The sequence below is a fragment of the Diorhabda sublineata genome, chromosome 10, assembly GCF_026230105.1.
Source record: "Diorhabda sublineata isolate icDioSubl1.1 chromosome 10, icDioSubl1.1, whole genome shotgun sequence".
In the NCBI taxonomy this organism is placed as follows: Eukaryota; Metazoa; Arthropoda; class Insecta; order Coleoptera; family Chrysomelidae; genus Diorhabda; species Diorhabda sublineata.
Window position 1 is genome coordinate 4,683,715 of NC_079483.1, and position 18,433 is coordinate 4,702,147.

The 18,433-nt window shown below is 31.6% G+C and overlaps 2 protein-coding genes across 3 annotated transcripts in view; one reads left to right on the forward strand and one right to left on the reverse strand.

Annotated features, from left to right (window-relative positions):
* The window catches only part of LOC130449455 (glutathione hydrolase 7-like), a 30,708-nt gene extending 28,030 nt beyond the window's left edge, over positions 1-2,678 (forward strand). For both annotated transcript variants that reach the window (XM_056787273.1, XM_056787274.1), the window contains exon 8: positions 2,252-2,678. In XM_056787273.1, coding sequence (XP_056643251.1) covers positions 2,252-2,415 — 164 coding nt within the window. In that variant the 3' untranslated portion in view covers positions 2,416-2,678. The remainder of the gene's footprint in view (positions 1-2,251) is intronic.
* A 1,196-nt stretch (positions 2,679-3,874) lies between these two features.
* LOC130449638 (homeobox protein extradenticle) lies at positions 3,875-18,203 on the reverse strand. The gene is made up of 5 exons (XM_056787585.1): positions 17,867-18,203; positions 17,204-17,455; positions 16,451-16,641; positions 14,745-14,901; positions 3,875-10,892 (listed from the first exon to the last, which is right to left on the reverse strand). The coding sequence occupies exons 1-5, from the start codon at positions 18,098-18,100 to the stop codon at positions 10,635-10,637; spliced, it is 1,092 nt and encodes a 363-aa protein (XP_056643563.1). The 5' UTR covers positions 18,101-18,203; the 3' UTR covers positions 3,875-10,634.
* Between the last annotated feature and the right edge of the window lie 230 nt (positions 18,204-18,433).

The following is an 18,433-nucleotide window of genomic DNA, read 5'->3' on the forward strand; positions in this document are numbered from 1 at the left end:
GCGAACATCTTTTGTTGGATTTGGATCGTCTTGAAAGACCCATACACTCGATTATTGTTTAGTTTCGGGTTCATATGCAGAAATTCATGATTCGTCGTTAGTCACGATCTTATAAACATCTTTTGAAGCACCACGATTGAATTTTTTCACCATGTCTTTGCACCAATCGTTACGAGCTTTTTTGCGAGCGATTATCAAATTATACGGTATCCAACTCGAACAAATCTTTTTGACCGCCAAATATTTATCCAATATTGAATGAATGCGAGTCAAACTAATTCACAAGTATGTCTCGATATCATGGTATGTCATATGAAGATCTTGTAATATCAGCTTACGCCTAGCATCGATATTTTCTGATACAACATCCGATTTTGGAAGACCTCACGACATTCATTCTGTAGCAAAATGCGACCACGATTGATTTCGGAAAACCAGCGAAACACAATAGCTCGAGATGGTGCGAAGCGAGCAAAATCGAAGCGAGTTGATCGGTATACTGCTGTTGGTTTGATCCACGTCAAAAGTCATAGATAATCAGTGCACGCAATTCGTTCATTTTAACCATCGTTGCCATCGACTTGTGAATCGGTGCATTGTCTTGGTGAAACAGAGGTTTTTTCTTCGACATATGATCCTTGATTTTTGCATTCAAACAATCCAACAACTCTATGTAGTATTCGCTATTGATTGTCTCTCCATTTTGGAGATAGTCGATGAACAATATTCCATGAGCATACAAAAACTTCTGAAGCTATTTTCATCCTAGCTGATTGTTGTGCCTTTGAACGCTTCGGACGTGGTTGCAATCAAACGATTCAACAATACAATATTCCATCCCAAAATACTGAAGCCATAACCTTCCCATCTGTCTATTGTGATTTTGGTCGCTTCGGTTAGGTTAGGTTAGCTTCGGGCGTGGTTCACCGGCTGTAGTCCACATAGATAATGATCGTTTAAATTCTGGAGTGAAGTGATGGATCCATATTGTATCCATTGTCACATAATAACGCAAAAAATCTGATTTATTACGCCAAACACGTTGTTGTTTTTGATCGACTGAGAGTAAACGCGACACCCACTTTGAAAAAAATTTTTCTCATTGTTAAATGTTTTTGCATAATTGTAAACACATCTTTACGGCTTCAGCTAACTCACAAAATTTCAATTTATGATTAGACTTAACCAATTTGTGGACTTTTTTGATGTTTTCTGCAGTAAACATCTCAATTGGACGTTCATCATCATCGGTGTCTTTACGACCACGTTTAAATTGAGCACACCAATAACAAATGGTTATTTTCGATGGAGAAGTGTCCGGATAACACTTTTGAAACCATTGCTGAGCTTGTACAGTATTTTTCTCATCAAGAAGCAATGATTTTGAAAGTTAATACTTTATAAACGTCATATGGATTTGACAATAGCAGCGCCATCTATGTGTTAGTCACACGACTTATTGAGTGATGTTATAATACAAAAATCTGTTATATCCTTCAGAGCCTTCGTGTATAGTAATTTCTATTCTTATACCTACTTCTTTCTATAACTTTCCTCATTCCACAATCCTTTACATTTTCTCATTTTTCCGACTTACTTATTACATTTATATATCTAGTGTTTTCAATCTACTCATTTTTCAACGGTGGAATAAATTTAGACACACTGTCTTTTATTTACTTGCTCGAATATATATCAGAAAAGAATTTATAGGATTCTAGAATAAACAAATAAATAAATAAAAAGGCCTTCCTAGTAATCATATAAAAATGATATAAACAACTCTTCGCTGTTTATAAAAAAAACATCTCAAAGACGCCGCTATGATAAAAATATGTGTGAAAACAAACCTCAAACGAATCAACGTATTCGCCAAACATTAGAATTCCATTATAACCCAAAAGAACCGGCTTCGCGATACGTGTCGTGGACGAGTTCGTAACAGTATAGTCTCTCTAGAGCCAATGTGATGGCAAATTATTTTTAAAGATTTTTCAAATATCTATAGCTATATAGCTAACTGATAAATTTATAACTTGTATTTCTTTCAAATGTGTCTCAAACAAGGTATTTTATAAAATAAATCTTTCTTTTTGTATGTGTAAAAAGAAACATCAAACGAACCGAACAGGACTGGTCTCGCGGTCCATGTCATGGACGAATATATATGTTTCTCTTTTTTTATATCTTAACTTTGACTCTATACTATACTGTACACTTATATAATTACATAAATATAATTTTTTTGCAGGTTCGCATTTACCCTCTTTTCCCGAAGAAATTTTCGAACATTCCCCTTGGAAATCCAACTTGGTTCCAGAACCGTACCAAAGTATTAACATTGTAGTAAAATATAAGGATGAGCTAAGTTCACATTCCGATAGTAGAGGAGGTGGAATAGCCAGTAGATTTTAAATAATTATTTGAAATTAACAATAAATATTGAATATAATAATTATATTGAGGTTAGATTCGCATCTCATACATGTAGATACTGTGGCATAAAAAGACTTTATCAAAACAAAACTAATATCATTCTTTTTTCATTGTTATTTATTTCTGACTCTGACTGTGATACTTATTTAATGTGCTTCCAATTTTCATTTTCATGATATTTATTTATCAATGTATTTATACTCAAAAGAATATGAACAATTAATAAATAATTTAAATACTGACCTTTTTTGGATAAAGTTTAACAACTCCTTTTTGTAAGTAACTTACTAACCACTATTCTCAATATATTTCAACAAAAACAGTAAAATTTTCTCAGGAAAACGTTAAAAATTTTCTCACTCATTATTTTGCCCATCTTCAAGTTTGAACTGTTATGTTTTTCTTCACTGCTTTGTGATGATTTTAGGTGTAAATATTCCAGATGTCCCCAAACCTATATCAGGATTAGTCCAGGTTGAATTCTAGCTAGTCATCCTTTGGCTGGAAAGTCATCCATCAGCCAGGATGCGGTTTGGGTAGTAGGATTTTCTACTTCATCTGATTTATCTTCTTCAATACCTACTTTTTCTTTTACTTCTCTCTCAAATTTGTGCACATTTCAACTATCGATGTTTATGAAACCATAGACAGCAATTGTTGCATTTGATCAAATGATTACTTAAAAATTGAAGGTTGTTGTTTAATATTTAGTCCAATTTTTCACACTGTCCTTTTCTGTCCCTCTTCAATTTCTTTCAACGATTAATTTAAATATATTACGTTTTGGGAAAAAAAAGAAGGTGTAAATTTCTGAAAGGCAAAACACTACAGCAGGGACAACTTACATACCCATTCAAACCTTTCCATCATTTAAAAAAAAAAACCCGAAGAATATTTTTCAAAACCCTAAACCAAATAGTGACATTTAACAACAACAACGCCTCTAGTAGATCAAATGTAGCGGCTTACATTATTTAGTGTTTCTAGTCTTTTTGGTAATGTCAAAGTACAGTTAGAGAAAACATTTTCCATTTCACCGTTTTGCATTAAATTTCTGAAAGGTAAAAGACCGAAACAGAGACAACTATACCCATTCAAAATTTTCCTCCATTTAAAAAAAACGAAGAGTATTTTTCAAAATCCTAAACCAAATAGGGGCATTTAACAACAGCAGCGCCTCTAGTAGTACCAATTTACATTCCCTAGTTTTTCTGGTTAAATAAAAGAAAGAAGAAGAGAGCTTCCGTTTAGGAAAAAACAAGAGGATATAAATTTATAAAACTGTAGCCATTCAAAATATGACAAGACGTTTCAAGCGTCACCCTATATATATACACCTCTCAGTAGTTCAAATGCAACAACCCACATTATTTTGTGCCCGCTTTCTCTATACTAAATTAAAAGTCAATTGCGACTTGTCAGAAATAAAAAAAGGAGCTTCTTATTTAAGATCCTTTATTTTCTAATGTAAAATACAGATTTTTGCCTTAAGGTAAATCATTGTTAAAAACTCACGACATAAAATTTTCTAGTCTGTCCAATTACCAACTCCACATTAGTAATATTCCATAAAAATAAACAAATATGGATGACTACTAAAATACTGTAACACAATAGCTATAAATATCCGAAAACGGATAAAATTAAAAAAACAACAAGAGAAAAAAATCTTTTTTTCTATACTAAACCATTAGTTACTTTGAATTCGTATACACCGTGTCTACAAAAAACATTGAATATATTATTTTCTATTCCATAGTAAACGTAGGGTACCCCGGCATGGAATTAAAATTATTTTTGGTCTATTTTAGTATTGTTAGGTTCATCTTCATTTTGTTTTAGTTTTTTCTTATTAACAAATACATCCATTGTTTATTAAGTTTATTAATTTGGCAATTTGTTTATTGAAACTCTGAAAATCCGTATACTATAGTTTTTCTTGTTGACTATACATTTTTAAAACTACAATAATTTTGATAATAATTTGTTAAATAGACCATCAACCCTCTTGTTTCTAAAACATTGTTTTGTGTAGTAATATTTATTTAAATAACAAACAGAACCAGGCAGAATATATTGGTAGCTTGTCATTTGCGTCCGATAGGTTGCGTGCCAAATTTTTATTTCCGTTGTTACCTGGAACTGGGTTTGAACTATGGTACGTTTTGGTAAGCATCAATTCGCTCAATTTTCGCTCATTTATTAGATGACACTAAATAATGCAAAATATTTCCAAAAATATAGTTCAATTTTTCATAGTTTTAATAAAGGGGAAGCAGATTGTCGATATTTATAATACAACACGATTTTTTCCTCTTATCGTTCATACAGAGTGTCCCAAAAGTTGATGTTTAGTTGTTCAATGTTAACAGAAATAGCAAAAGGAAAAACACTTGCCATACATCATCTTCCTCTTTCATAACTTTTTTACAAACTTCAGTCTACCTTAGGGAGAATGATTTTACAGGAGCAAGTAGTATCCGCGATAATAGGATTCCAAAGGACTGTCCGTTGCCCAACAAAAAGATCATGAGTAAACGATATAAAAAGAGAAGCGCACGAATCTATGCTGGAGTGAACGAAGAGGGTTTTATTAAATAGATGGCTACTAGACAACAACTTGGTTAGATAAAATAGTACTCAAAAATTGAAAAAAAAAATCATACATATAAGCGATAACATCAGAGACCACATTCTGATAAGTGTGCCAGATAAAAGAAAATATGTATAGGTGAAGGATGCTGCGATATAATGAGGACAATGTGTAAAAAGTGCAATGTAGGATTTTGTTTAGAATGCAATCCTACTTTTTAAGTTTATTTATTTTTAATAAAATTTCTGTACTTAATTAAATCCGCCATTTGGCAACACGTGTTGGTGAAAAAACTAGTTAAAGTTGACAAAAAGCGCAAAAAAATTATTTGAATTCTCATGGGTTAAGAAGAATCTACAGAATGGTGAATAAAAAGTAATACTAATCAAAAACCTTCATCTTAATAATGTAAAATGGAATAATAAGGATTCGGGATAATTTATTGGTGGAGCCCAGTACATATTTAGAGCTACTGAAAAAATCTGGTGGGAATACAATTTTCAACAACATTAGAGTAAGTTTATACCAGCAAGACTCTTATGTCCGATATGAGGTATATACAGTAGATCTGTTAAAATATCAACTTTTAGGACATTCTGTATTTATTAAAAAATAAATACAAATTTTATCAAGCAATGTTAATAACATTTAATTTATATTGTCAATCTATATTTAATCACGATACTGATTTCTAATAATTTCAAGTTACTATTACTCTTTAACAATAAATAGCAACGATTTAATTTATGGAGCTAAACTAAAAAAATAATAATTATAAACAATATTTTGTAACATAATGCATACATGCTCGTACTAATATTTTGTATACAACCTCCTAAAAAGGTATTACATAATATTTGCACCAATTTTAGAATTCAAAAGTCGAAACGAACCAAATATCTACTACAATCATACCAAATATCCGATTAAATTTTTTTTACTCAATCTACTTTTTAGTTATCAGAATAATAAGGAAAATCGTGTAAAATACCAATATTATATTACTTACTACCACTACAACAGCACTGCCTGGTCCTTTGAGCCTTCTATAGGTTTAAATCCGGCTCGAAGGACCAAAAAGTGTAACTATGAGTGGTAGTGTCGTTATATAGAATGGTGTCTTCAGAACACATGTTAATATCAGTCTAATCTAAAGAGAGATGAAATTCTATAACAGATATTAATCATCAAATTTGTTGAATTATTTACTATTTTTATGGACAAAAATGTCGATAAGAACTAATTTTAATGGGGGTTTGACACGTATCAACTTCTAATTTTGGTGTTTTAAATGAATAAAGTTTTTCATGATGCATTCAATAAAAAATATTTGTGAACCAAAAACTAAGTAATCAAATTATTCCATCAAATGGTACATGAATGGATCGAAAATTGAAATAAGAGTGTGCGGGCCTAAAACCAAACACTATGAGAGCTCAAGTTATACACCAGAACTGAAAAGAAATTATTTAAAACAAGAGATCATCATCTTGTCGTATTTGAGCTGTGAGCTCCAATATCATCTTGTCCTATTAGAGCGGTGAGCTCCAATATCATCTTGTCCTATTAGAGCGGTGAGCTCTAATGTCGTAAGATCCAATCTGGTTTGGAAATGGACAAGTTGAATGAGTTGGCATAAAAAATGAAATCCTCCAAAGGGTTCTGAAATACACTGAGGTAAAAGGAATTGGAAAAGCAGGCATTCTTGCCAAAGTAGGGACAGATAAACCCTTCGAGGGACCTGAAATTTTCTTATTTTGCTACAGGGCAATAGATGGAATATTAGAAAAGTATGTAGAAAGTGAAAAATTTTGTTAGTGGAATAATCTACAGGGGTTAAGGCAGGCAAAAAACTACTCCTGGGAACCTACAGCATATCTATGGAACACTACGATGCTCCAGAGGATTATACCTGGGAGTATGGGAGTGCTGTAGAAATAAAAGTCGACACAATAGATCCTGTGGGACGTAGCAGTGTGGATGACATCCTACATTAAACACAAACATAAAACTGTTCAAGTGTATGATCTACAAGATATTAACTCAATTTTATTCTCAATAGGAGTTGGTTGATATGAACAAACTCCCTTTTCCATCACTGGCAAAACTGTATCCTATATGCCAGAAAAGTAGTGCAAAAGAATTTGATTGCCCCGGAACTTTATTGTGATATAGAAAAATGCAGTTACAAGAAAGCGTTTCAGATGAAGGAATAATATGAAAGAGAATTATTCTTCTTCCAGGACTGGATTACTCCAAAAAGTACCTACAACATCTGTCCACTGACTTCCTTACAGAACATTATTGAATCAGGAAACATCTATGAGGTTAGGTCTAGCAAAAACAGTGGAATGCAGGTTCTATGGGGTAAAAGAGGAAATTCTAGATCATCTAGTTATGAAATCTTATCAAAAACCATCGGGAAATGTCAAGAAGCACTGACACATGATTATTCGAGCGATTCAAGTTACAGTGACGAGGTTAGCTTTAATTGGAAGCACAATAGAGGTTATAATCGCTCTATATAATTATAACTAGAGGATTACCCTTCTGCCAGAACTGGACGACTCCAGAAAGTACCTACTACATTTTTTCACTGGCTTCCTTACAGGACATTGCTGCAGTGTTCAATATTTTTGGAAGACTTCCAGTGTCATAAGTGCACTAGAGAAAAAACGACTTCTGGCTTGGAAAAATTGCCAGGACGAAATTCTAGAACTTTATGGCGAACGTTGTATATAGGCCTGTGATGAGATCAGCTTTAATTGAGGGTATAATATAGGTGCATAATTCCTCTATATAATGTTAATATATTGAATGTCAAGGTAATTAGGTTTATAATATGGAAAAGCTTGGATGGCAAAACTATTCAAATATCAACAGTTGACTGGAAACTTTGATTTTTGGTTAAAAAAAGTTAATAACAATATAATAATGGAGGATTTTTTTGAGTAAAATTGAGATATTTATCGGAATATTTGGAAAAATAGTTTATAGGTAACATTCAAAAATCAACAAAAATTAGTACAAACATTACATACAATAATGTATATTTTACTTAAAAAATAAATGTATATATAACAAGAGATACTACATAAAAATGTAGTAAATATGTGCGTTAACATAAAAAATGATTGGTAGCTGCCACAAGTTGATAAATACACAGACATTGCACGAAATACAAAAAGTAGTATACATTGAAATCGGTATACAAGCTTTAGTATACTTATGTATCTTGAAAGAGCGAAATATCAATCAAGATCGTTTTCCGGCATATCGAATAATCTTTCTGATATATAGAGAAAAGTTGTCAAAGTCGAATAATATTTATTCTAAGCAAGTCAGTTTGATACAACTATCAAATTAACCCTCAATTGACACATTTTAAATCTTATGTATTCAAATGATACCGCTAAGAATAGTGCTTGCCGCGCCCTCTAATTTAATTTTTTTGAAGTTTATCAAGTGAGGGTTGAAATAAAAATTAATTTTGTGATACTGGATTGAAACAAACACAACTGTATATCTTCAATAGTATATAAATCAAATTAATTTCCTACTTACAAATATAAAAGAGCTTACGGTTTCTAAAATCTATTCAACTTGGAGTTGTCTACATCACTTTTTTTCCTAATATTCTATCCTGGAGCTCACTAAACTGCTCTTGTGATGTTTACCATTCTGCTCACCAAAAGATAATCCGATTAACTCCATTTTTCATATTGAGTTATAAAGTAATATATTTCAGTGACCAAGATGACTAGCTCCATAGCTAACCTATTTGTTACTAGAATACGGTAACTCCTAAAAACATGAGCTGAGAACCTCCTAGTATATTGCTACTACTAAACTAAAGGATGGACAAACCAAGGAATATTTAAGAAATGGTTTGAAAATGTTCATTTCCCAAAGTTAGGGAGCATTTAAGTCTCAAAATTTCCAGAAAGCTGACAACGCCTTATCCCACCTGGAAGAGAAAAAATATTTTTGCAAAATTGAGATTGGACAAACCAAACAATATTTAAGAAATGATTTGAAGAAATGTTCATTCCCCAAAGCTAGAGTGCATTTAGAGTCTCAAAATTTACCCCAGAAAGTTGAAAACGCTTTATCCCACCTGGAAGATGGAAATATTTTTGCAAAATGTTTGCCTCCCAATGTCGCAGCTCTTATCCAACCTTGCTATCCAATCTCTTCAATTAAGAAGAAATAGAGAACGAAATTATTGACAAAAAGATTAAAGAGAGTGGATCAGTGCCCGGAAGTCAGTTCAGAAATCAACATTATTGAAGTCTTGACGGAAGATTTTGCCAAATGTGGAAAAATCTTTAGTAGAATCTGAAAAGAAAGTTTAGCAAAATCAGTTGCTGGTGGAGGAAATGTCGATGAAGACAATATTAATGATAGTGACATTTATGACCAGGCTTCGAACATCTAACTCAAGAACAAATTATAAAAGAAGCATTAGGTATGAATGTGAGAAAGTTGTTTTATTAATTGAAAACGCCTTATTCCACCTGGAAGATGGTAATATTATTGCAAAATATTTGTATCCCAATGTCGCAGCTCTTATCCAACTTATGGACCAGGGCGTAATCTCTTCAATTAAAAAGAAATACAGAACAAAATGATTGACAAAAAGGATTGAAGAGAGAATGCAACAGTGCCTGGAAAACAGTTAGGTCTTTATGGAAGATTTTACCAAGTGTGGAAAAATCTTTAGTAGAATCTGAAAAGATAGTTTCTATTCATGATTTAGCGAAATCAGTTGCTAGTGGAGGAAATCAATATCAATGAGTGTGACACTTATGATCAGGTTTTGAACATCTATCTCATGAACAAATTGTAAAAGAAACGTTAGGTATGAATAAATGAGCGATGAAGATGATAAGGCATAAAAGAGAATGAGCCACGATGTAGCTTTCGTTCATATTGAAAACTTTATTCAGTATTTAGAGAACTGCAACTCGTTGTCATAAAATAGTGCTAAAAAATTTAATTTGATTGAATATCTGAAGAATTGAATCTACAAATTTTTGAGCAGTGAATCTTTTTTTATTATTTTTCAAGTAAAACGTCTTTTTAATTTAAATATTATATTTATAACTTGTTCAAATGCATATTTGGGGCAATTTGTTGCGGATAATCGGGAGTTTACTGTACTTTAGTTCTGAAAAAAAACATGTTTTTCAATAATGAAAATGAATAGGTTTATTCAAAATATGTTGAAATACTAACAAAGTTTTATACAAACCAAAAACTTTAAAAGCTTATTCTAAATTTATTTCATAGAGTTAATCGGTTTATCTTTTGAATGCTCTATATATACAGTGTGATTAAACCATATATTTTTGCAAATATAATATGATTCTTTATACAAGTCATAATTTTTAAATCGGTGCACATTTTGGGACCAAACTTGAAACATACAAGCGAAATAACAGTAATATTACTAAAAATAATAATAACATTAACAACTCTTCTCTACACTACTCCTTTTTGTCCCGGATACTAATGAATAATATACTACAATATTGAATACATTTTTTTATGTAAACGATAAATCCGGAAAACACCCTTAACTGTATGTATGTAATCGTATAATTTATGGGGATAATTCTTGAGCATGCATGGGATCGTAACCGCAACTGCTGGCGTCGTAGGCGGAGCTCTGATCGTACGCGGAACCCATGGAATAGCCCATCGAATCTTGTGGCGGTGCCGGTGACATCATAGGAGTGGGAGTACCGCTATAGGGCGATGCCCCCGCGGCTTTTTTAGCAGCGTACAAATTCGCCTCTTCTTGCGCTTTGCCGATGTTTTTCTTATAACGAATTCGTTTGTTACCAAACCAATTTGACACCTACACATGTTAATGTATTTAGTAAAATAATTTTTTTTACATAAGATGTACATACAATACACACACGCATACAGATTGTCCAGGCTATATCGCCTAAACGGCAAAGATATCCACTAAGCAGAAAATTGTTTGACTAATTGTCCAGAGAACAATTTTTTAAAAACATTTCATTATAATTATTAAAGATTATATTATTAAGAAATATCAAACATTAGAGGGAGCAACAAAGAAGAATGAATATTTTGAAAGCAAAAATATTATAGATATTGAAAAAATACAATGGAAAATAATTAGATACAAGAAAAGGATCCCATCAAATTAAATTGGGCGCTAATAAGTGGACCTATGTCAGTTTTTTTTCAATGTTTTATTAAAATACGAAGGCAGTTTTTTTTTCAACCTTCGATAGGTTATGAATAGAAGAAGTTCATATAAAACAATCTTATTACCAAAAGATTGGTTACTTTTCGACATAATCACCGAAGAGATTGAGACATTTTGTCATATTTGTGGACAAGCTTTTCAATACCATCTTCAAAGAAAGTTGACGCTAATGAACCTAGAAACTTCTGGAAATTTCGTAGATAAAGCAGTAATGAGAAATCTGCGATTTTCTTTAACCATTCTCTTAACTCGTTGAACCAGGTCATCTGAAACGACAGATTTGCCTCCTTGGCTCCCTTATGCACATCATTACGGCCATCTTTAAACTTTCAACACCATTCACGCATTCTCTGATGGATTTCTGCAACACTATGGCCTTCAGAGTATCAATAATGGCGGTTATGTTTACTGTGCTGTAGCGCTGTAGCACAACGCCGACTGACGCCTGAATATCAACAATGGTGGAGTGTGTAGCGCGAGTTTCGCGGTCGCCTACAGCGCATGCCCGCGTAGCGTCTGCACGGAGCGATCGGAGGTTGAAAAAAAATGGCCCACGTATCTAGCCTTATAACTTGAGTAGAAAATTCTAATTGACGAATAAATATTTACCCGAATTAGGATCAGATCTGATTTGTCAAATAATCATGTTACTTTATTATATAACAAAGAGGCATATATTGGCGGAAATCACGTGTCCCTATATGACGAAAATTGAAGTAACCCTCATTAATATCATGGAATATATGTATTGGAGTCAGAAGCAGGCCACTAAAAAAAGCGAAGCGTTTGTTAAAGCGGGATTTATAGTATTATGTGGCCTAGAAGGAACAAATTAAAAAACCATTAAAAGTTTGTGTCTACAGATGTCAGGTCTAACTTCCCAGTCCCATGAGATAACAATTAATCTGAATCTGTAGTTAAAGATTCGAAATGCCTTTGTTCGTGGAGGAAGAGACTTGATTATCTACACGAAACTACCAAAAAGGTGTACCAGAGTTTTAGTGGCCACTAGAATAGGATTTTAACAACTAGTATTATTTTCCAAGTATACCTTATGGATACTTGGTTACGTGTTACGTGTGGTTACTTTATATCACAATTTAGCCTAAAACTTTAAATAACATTTTCTATTGTTTATAAAGAAGAAACCAAAATTAGTTCGTATTTTAGTTTTGTTGTTCACCTCTATTAAAGTTTGAAAGAAGATTAACAGATGTCACCCACTTCTTAATTTTTTAACAATCTTCTACATTAACTTATGATCTATGATTTTTTTTAGGTTAGGAACAGAGCAGTCAGTAGTTTAAGGGAAATAATAACCGCCCAATAACTTATAACTAAGAGAAACCCAAAATTTTTGATTATTTGTTTAATAAAAGTTGGTACAGAAATAAAAAAGGCGGATATTAAGTGAAATATTTCATAAACATCGTAGAAGTTTCTATTTTATTAAAGATATCTTTGTAGTTTCAGAAAATATAATCTGGTCAAATTGGTCTGGGACACTCTGTATGTTGAGTGTCAATTTAAACTTTCATTGATCTATATACTCGCATACATTCCTGAAATATATAGACCAATGAAAGTTTGTAGTACAAAAGCCAAAGGTTAAAACCATATCTCATAACTTTACAACCAAAACATTACACGGAAGGTACTTTTTATGGAAATCCAATGGGATAATAGTCAAAAATGATACTATTATTTGAGTAATAATCAAAATTAATAGAAACTCACCATAGCATATTTAAAGTGAAAGTTTTTTCTATCAGAAACAAAATTAAGACTAGTAAACAACTATAAATTGGTCAAAGAAAAAGTTCACCGAGTTTAGCAGCCAAAGCACAGCAGGAATGAGAAAATTAAAAATTTATCCACCAGATCAGACCCTTTATGTTTTTTAGAAGGTAATCGGTTGAAAGGAGAACTGGAAAAAATAGAAAATCTCTGGCAATTACTCAAATTGTAGTCTTTATATGATGTAAAACATTTGAGACTTTGATGGCGAAAGTTCAAATGGACTTAAGTTGGATAACCTACACGTCTTGTGAGATTAAAAATTATAAACAGTGCCACTTGCAAAGTTTACGGAGAAGAGGATGCAATAGGGAAACACAATTTCTGTATGGAGAGCTCTTACCAACAGGGAAAAAGAACAGATGTTTTTATGTCTCAGTACCTCAACTTTTTAATCTAAAACTTCAATCCGTTTTGGAAATAATGCTATGAGATAATAATTCTTGTAGTCGGCTTCAGTACTATGACAAAAGTCATCGTTTCGGCACAAATCCTCTTCTTATAAATTCAATATATCCACATTAAATACATACGACATATAATATGTAGTACAATTTACATTAACCAAACTTTTCATTAGATTTGTGATAATGAGACAGGTGAAGATAAAAAATGAAATAATGTTGGGTAAGCAATATAATTGTGAAACTCAATATATATTGATAAAATTAAAATTTAAACTTTTAATATCAGATAACACAGATGGATGTACAGAATAAAATATATAAATATATTAATAGATAGTATATTCGAGACAAAACTGGTGATATACAAGACGCTGTTTGATTCTAGAGATAAATCTTCAAGACAATGAAAACCAATTGCAAGAAATCATAAACCAACGTACATGGCATTTAATAAGTCATTAGAGTATAAAAGTTAAAAATAATTATCAAAATTAATTAAAAAAATATATAGTAGTCCTATTTAAGATAAATATAAATGAGAGAATGAGAATCAAATCCTGAAGTATAGGATACAGTTTAGTACATTAAGGACATGGAGCAAGACAACCAGCAATTCAATACAAACATTCGAAGATGAAGCAGCTCAACAAAAATCTCGCAAATGCAACTTTACTGTTTGCTAATACAAATTTGGAAAAAATAATGACAAATTGCAAACCAGCTTTGGAGCACATTAAAATATTAATGTTGTCTCTCAACTGGATAAGTAAGACTGGGCAGCTTCGAAAACAATTTTTTTTCTGACTCTTACCCTCTGAAATATTTCTTGATAGCTCAATTCTAAGAGGTCTCTTTTTTATTTTAGTTTCCCATTCAATTAAATGGAGAAATTATTATTTTCTTTTAAATTTGATATTACACGTAATTTATGGAATTTTTTTATATTCTTAAAGTTGAATCTTTCAGCTTTACAATATTGTAGTCGTAAGACAATAAAATGATTAAAAAAGAGAAACAGAGACCAGAACATACAAAAAAACAATGTTAATAAATTAAATTGATAACAATGGAAGATTTACTTAAAATATGTAAATTATATTAAATATGCAACAAATACCTATAGAATCTAAATAAAATCAATCAACATTTCATTAATAAAGTTATTAGTTGTGAGGAGCACCTATTTCATTAAATTAATTATCATGATACATAATACACAGAAAATCATAGAAGTTGAAATAGTTTCTAATATTATAGTAGTTACCTGGCTGACTGTAATACCACATTTCCTGGCAAGTTCTTCTTTAGCTTCTTCACTGGGATAAGGATTAGATAAATGTGAATAAAAATATTCGTTCAATATTTCTGACGCTTGTTTACTAAAATTACGCCTCTTTCTTCTGGCATCCAAAAACCTCGACCTAAGCAAAAATTCACAATTATACAGTAAAAAAATTTCACATTACAACACCGTTTAAAATAACAGCAGTTATATTAACCAAAATCAAAGGTCCTTGCTGAATGCTTTATCAAAAACATCCTTTCTTAATACATACATTATCTAAGTAATATTTTTAGATAATTATAGATGTTAGAATGACTTGAAAAAATCGTGTATTATATCAAAGAGAAATTCCATATGAAGCTTTAACCAAAGAATATACAATTGCAACAAATTACAAAAAAGAAGAATAATTTCCTTGATAAAAAAAATAAAAGAAAAATATTGAACCCAAGAACAAAGTATTTTGAAGATTGAGATATCAAGAACAAATCATGTGGTAACAAATGAAACAATTCTTTGAAAAAAAAGTTTTTATGAAAATTTTGTTTGCTTTTCTAGTTTGATTTAACTTTTTCTACTTTGTATGATGTTATTGACGAGTAAATATGATGTGGGTGAAATTAACTAACCCAGCCTTTTACGAAATCCAATACAAATGAAAGTAGTGCTGAATTATGCTGCAAAACAATTTTTTTTAATATTGGAAGTCTTATGAGCTGATAAATAATTTAAATAAAAGTTAGTCCAGTCATTTTCGAATTTTCTAAAAAAATAAAGGGTTTAATTGTGCTAGCTTTATGCTGGAGAAAAATTAATTGGAGCACCTTAACACATTTTTTTCGAGAGGTTCGCCAACCACTTTATCAATTAACACAGTTTTTTTATTGCAAAAGTGAAGGTTGTACTGAGTTGTACAAGGCCACTGTGCAGTCGAGACAAAAAATTATTTCATCAAAATTAATGATTAAACTTGGATATATGTGGATTTCATAGGGGTAACAACACAGAATTTTTTTATTGCAGAAGAAAATGTTATTAATTTCGATAAAATAATTCTTCCTATCAACTGCACAGTGGCCTAGGATACTTGCACAACTCAGCACAACCTTTACTTTTGTGATAAAAAAATCCTGTGTGTAAAACCTTTTTAGTTACTAGCAAATCTAAGAAGCCAAGATATCTTAAAACACACGATCACTATTGATAATATATGATCACAATGAGAAGTCATAGATAACAAAAGATGGTTATGAAACTGAGACGATGAATTAAACAGTTCTAATTTTGGTTGATAATTATCCTAGTCTTCTTGATTGTTACTAATATGAAATGCATTAAAAATCCAAAGGTTACATCTCTATTGTAACCTGTACACCAAGGTACCAAAAGAACATTAAAATCTCATTATCATTTCAAAAGAAAATCTTGAAACTAAAGAACAGAAAAGCTTTACGATTAAGATGCCATCTTAATAATAAAAAAAATGGGCAAAAATTTTACGAAAACTAACAGTTAAAATAACATACAATGTGCGTACAGGTATAAGTGTATTATAAAAAATTGTTCTTTTTAATTAATACATTCACATGAATGGAAATTTTTGGTTTTTATGACCAATAATAAGTAGTTTCTTTGATGTACACAATATTTTTAACCAACTGATAAAAATATAAGAAATTTATTACCTAAGGATCATAACAGCCTCACATGTAGATTGTTTAAGCTGCATTTGAATAGAACTGAATTTTTTGTGGATGATCTGTACCATTCGTTCAATTTCTTTAGGTGTAATCGGCCTAGTACGACTCTGTTCTCTAAGTAGATTCATAACATGTGTAGTAAATTCATTACATGCTTGTTCATATTTCTCCAATTCCTAAAAAATTATATTTTCGATAATCAATTAAATTAAATATGTTGAAAAATGTGTGGCGACCAAGCATTTAAAAATACATAATACAGGTACACATTCCCTCAAGACATTTTCATCCCTTCACTGTTTTCCTAATCAACTTCCTCAATAAAACAATAATCCTTCCACTCCTGAGAATTCCAAGTTAATTTTCTTTTATAACCTTCTCAATGTTCTTATAGCATGCAAATAACTTAATTCTCTTCAATAGATACAGGTTATATGAAAACCAACATACCTACATCCCTCTACCTTCTACATTGTTTCATGACACCCTTATCTATTTTTCACTTAAACGAACCCAGGCATGACATTTTGGACAGCAAAGAGAGTCGATCTCGAACAACTAGTTCTATTACAGAGCTAGGCCTCTACTATAGATTTAGTTTAATTTTATATTTTGTATATATTGTTTTGTTGGTACATTCGTACATATAATGAGTTAATGTAGTTATTGAACTTTTATTATTGTGCTACCTCTTCACCATCCACGACCCTAAGACTAGCGCCCATAAATTCGACTTACTTGGTGGTAAATTTGTCTAATCTGTGCCAGTTTAGCTCGATAATCAGAATGTTCAATTGCATTATCTGGTTGTCCTGCTTGTGCCGCCGCTGATCCAGATGCTGCAGCTCCGGCACCTCCTCCTTTCTCAGGTCCAGCAACTCCTTCTGCAATCAACATGTTATCGAGACGCATCAATTGTGGATCTGGTGGCTCCTCTTCTTGCGTATTCCTTAATGACAATACTGTTTTTTCTTTAATTTCACACAACACCTAATAATAATAAACACATTAGTGTGGGGATTCTAATACAGATTTGAAATAGTGATTGCAATTTTAGATTAAAGTCTGTCAAATATGAGGCTCAAAAAAATAAATTTTACTGTTTATCATTTGAATTTTAAGAATAGCACTTAAAACTATAGACTATACTTGCTTTCTAGAACAAAATTTATGCTGATATTTACTGAAATAAAGATAAATAGGTACAAGTAACTCTTGAATAATTTAACTCATTAAACATTCAACTCAGTGAAAAACGGACTGTAACTTAATCTAATGCTTGTTTAGCTACTATATACACTAAGACAAGCTTAAAGTTCTACTTGAGACGTGGGGTAAGAAATCAAAAGTGAACTACTAGCATACACTATTATAAGTATTAGATAAAAAAAGTATAAACACCGAAAATAATGCAGGTTTCATCCGATGGCAGTTCAGAGTATGTTTCCTCGCTTGGGCTTCATCTAAACTTTGATCAGTAATGTTCATGATTTGTTGTAAAATCTCGCTGATGTCCTGTTTACGGGGTTCATTTTCATTTCCAGCAGAAGCTTCATTTTGTGGGGTCATACCGTAAGGTTGTGGAGGCATTAAACCGCCCCCCGTGTGACCCATCATTCTTCCTGGATCATCCATCACTCGAAATGTCTACTCACAACCACAACTCACAGGTCACCAAACGTACATAACAGAAATAGAAAATGGTGGACAGGTAAACAAAGCACAAAGAATGACTGATGTTTTTGAGAAAGGTAGTAATGATCTCTTGAAGTTCAATGGTATATTAATTCGCAAGGGTGCCACGTTTCTACAAATGCACTATGATTTTATTAAATTTTATATTATTTTTAATATCAATTTATACTACATAGAAATGAATCAATAAAGATATGTTCCTATATATCCAAAGTATATTAAATTTTTTTTCATTTACGTTATCCGATTTTTTTCTAATAAAATTTAAAAATC

Excerpts from the sequence above, each read along its gene's own strand:
- LOC130449638 (XM_056787585.1), bottom strand. The coding sequence starts at position 18,100 with ATGGATGATCCAGGAAGAATGATGGGTCACACGGGGGGCGGTTTAATG. Across the intron at positions 14,902-16,450 it reads GAGGCTGTTATGATCCTTAG|GTCGAGGTTTTTGGATGCCA; the intron begins GTAATAAATTTC and ends ATTTTTGCTTAG. Across the intron at positions 10,893-14,744 it reads GTGGTATTACAGTCAGCCAG|GTGTCAAATTGGTTTGGTAA; the intron begins GTAACTACTATA and ends TAACATGTGTAG.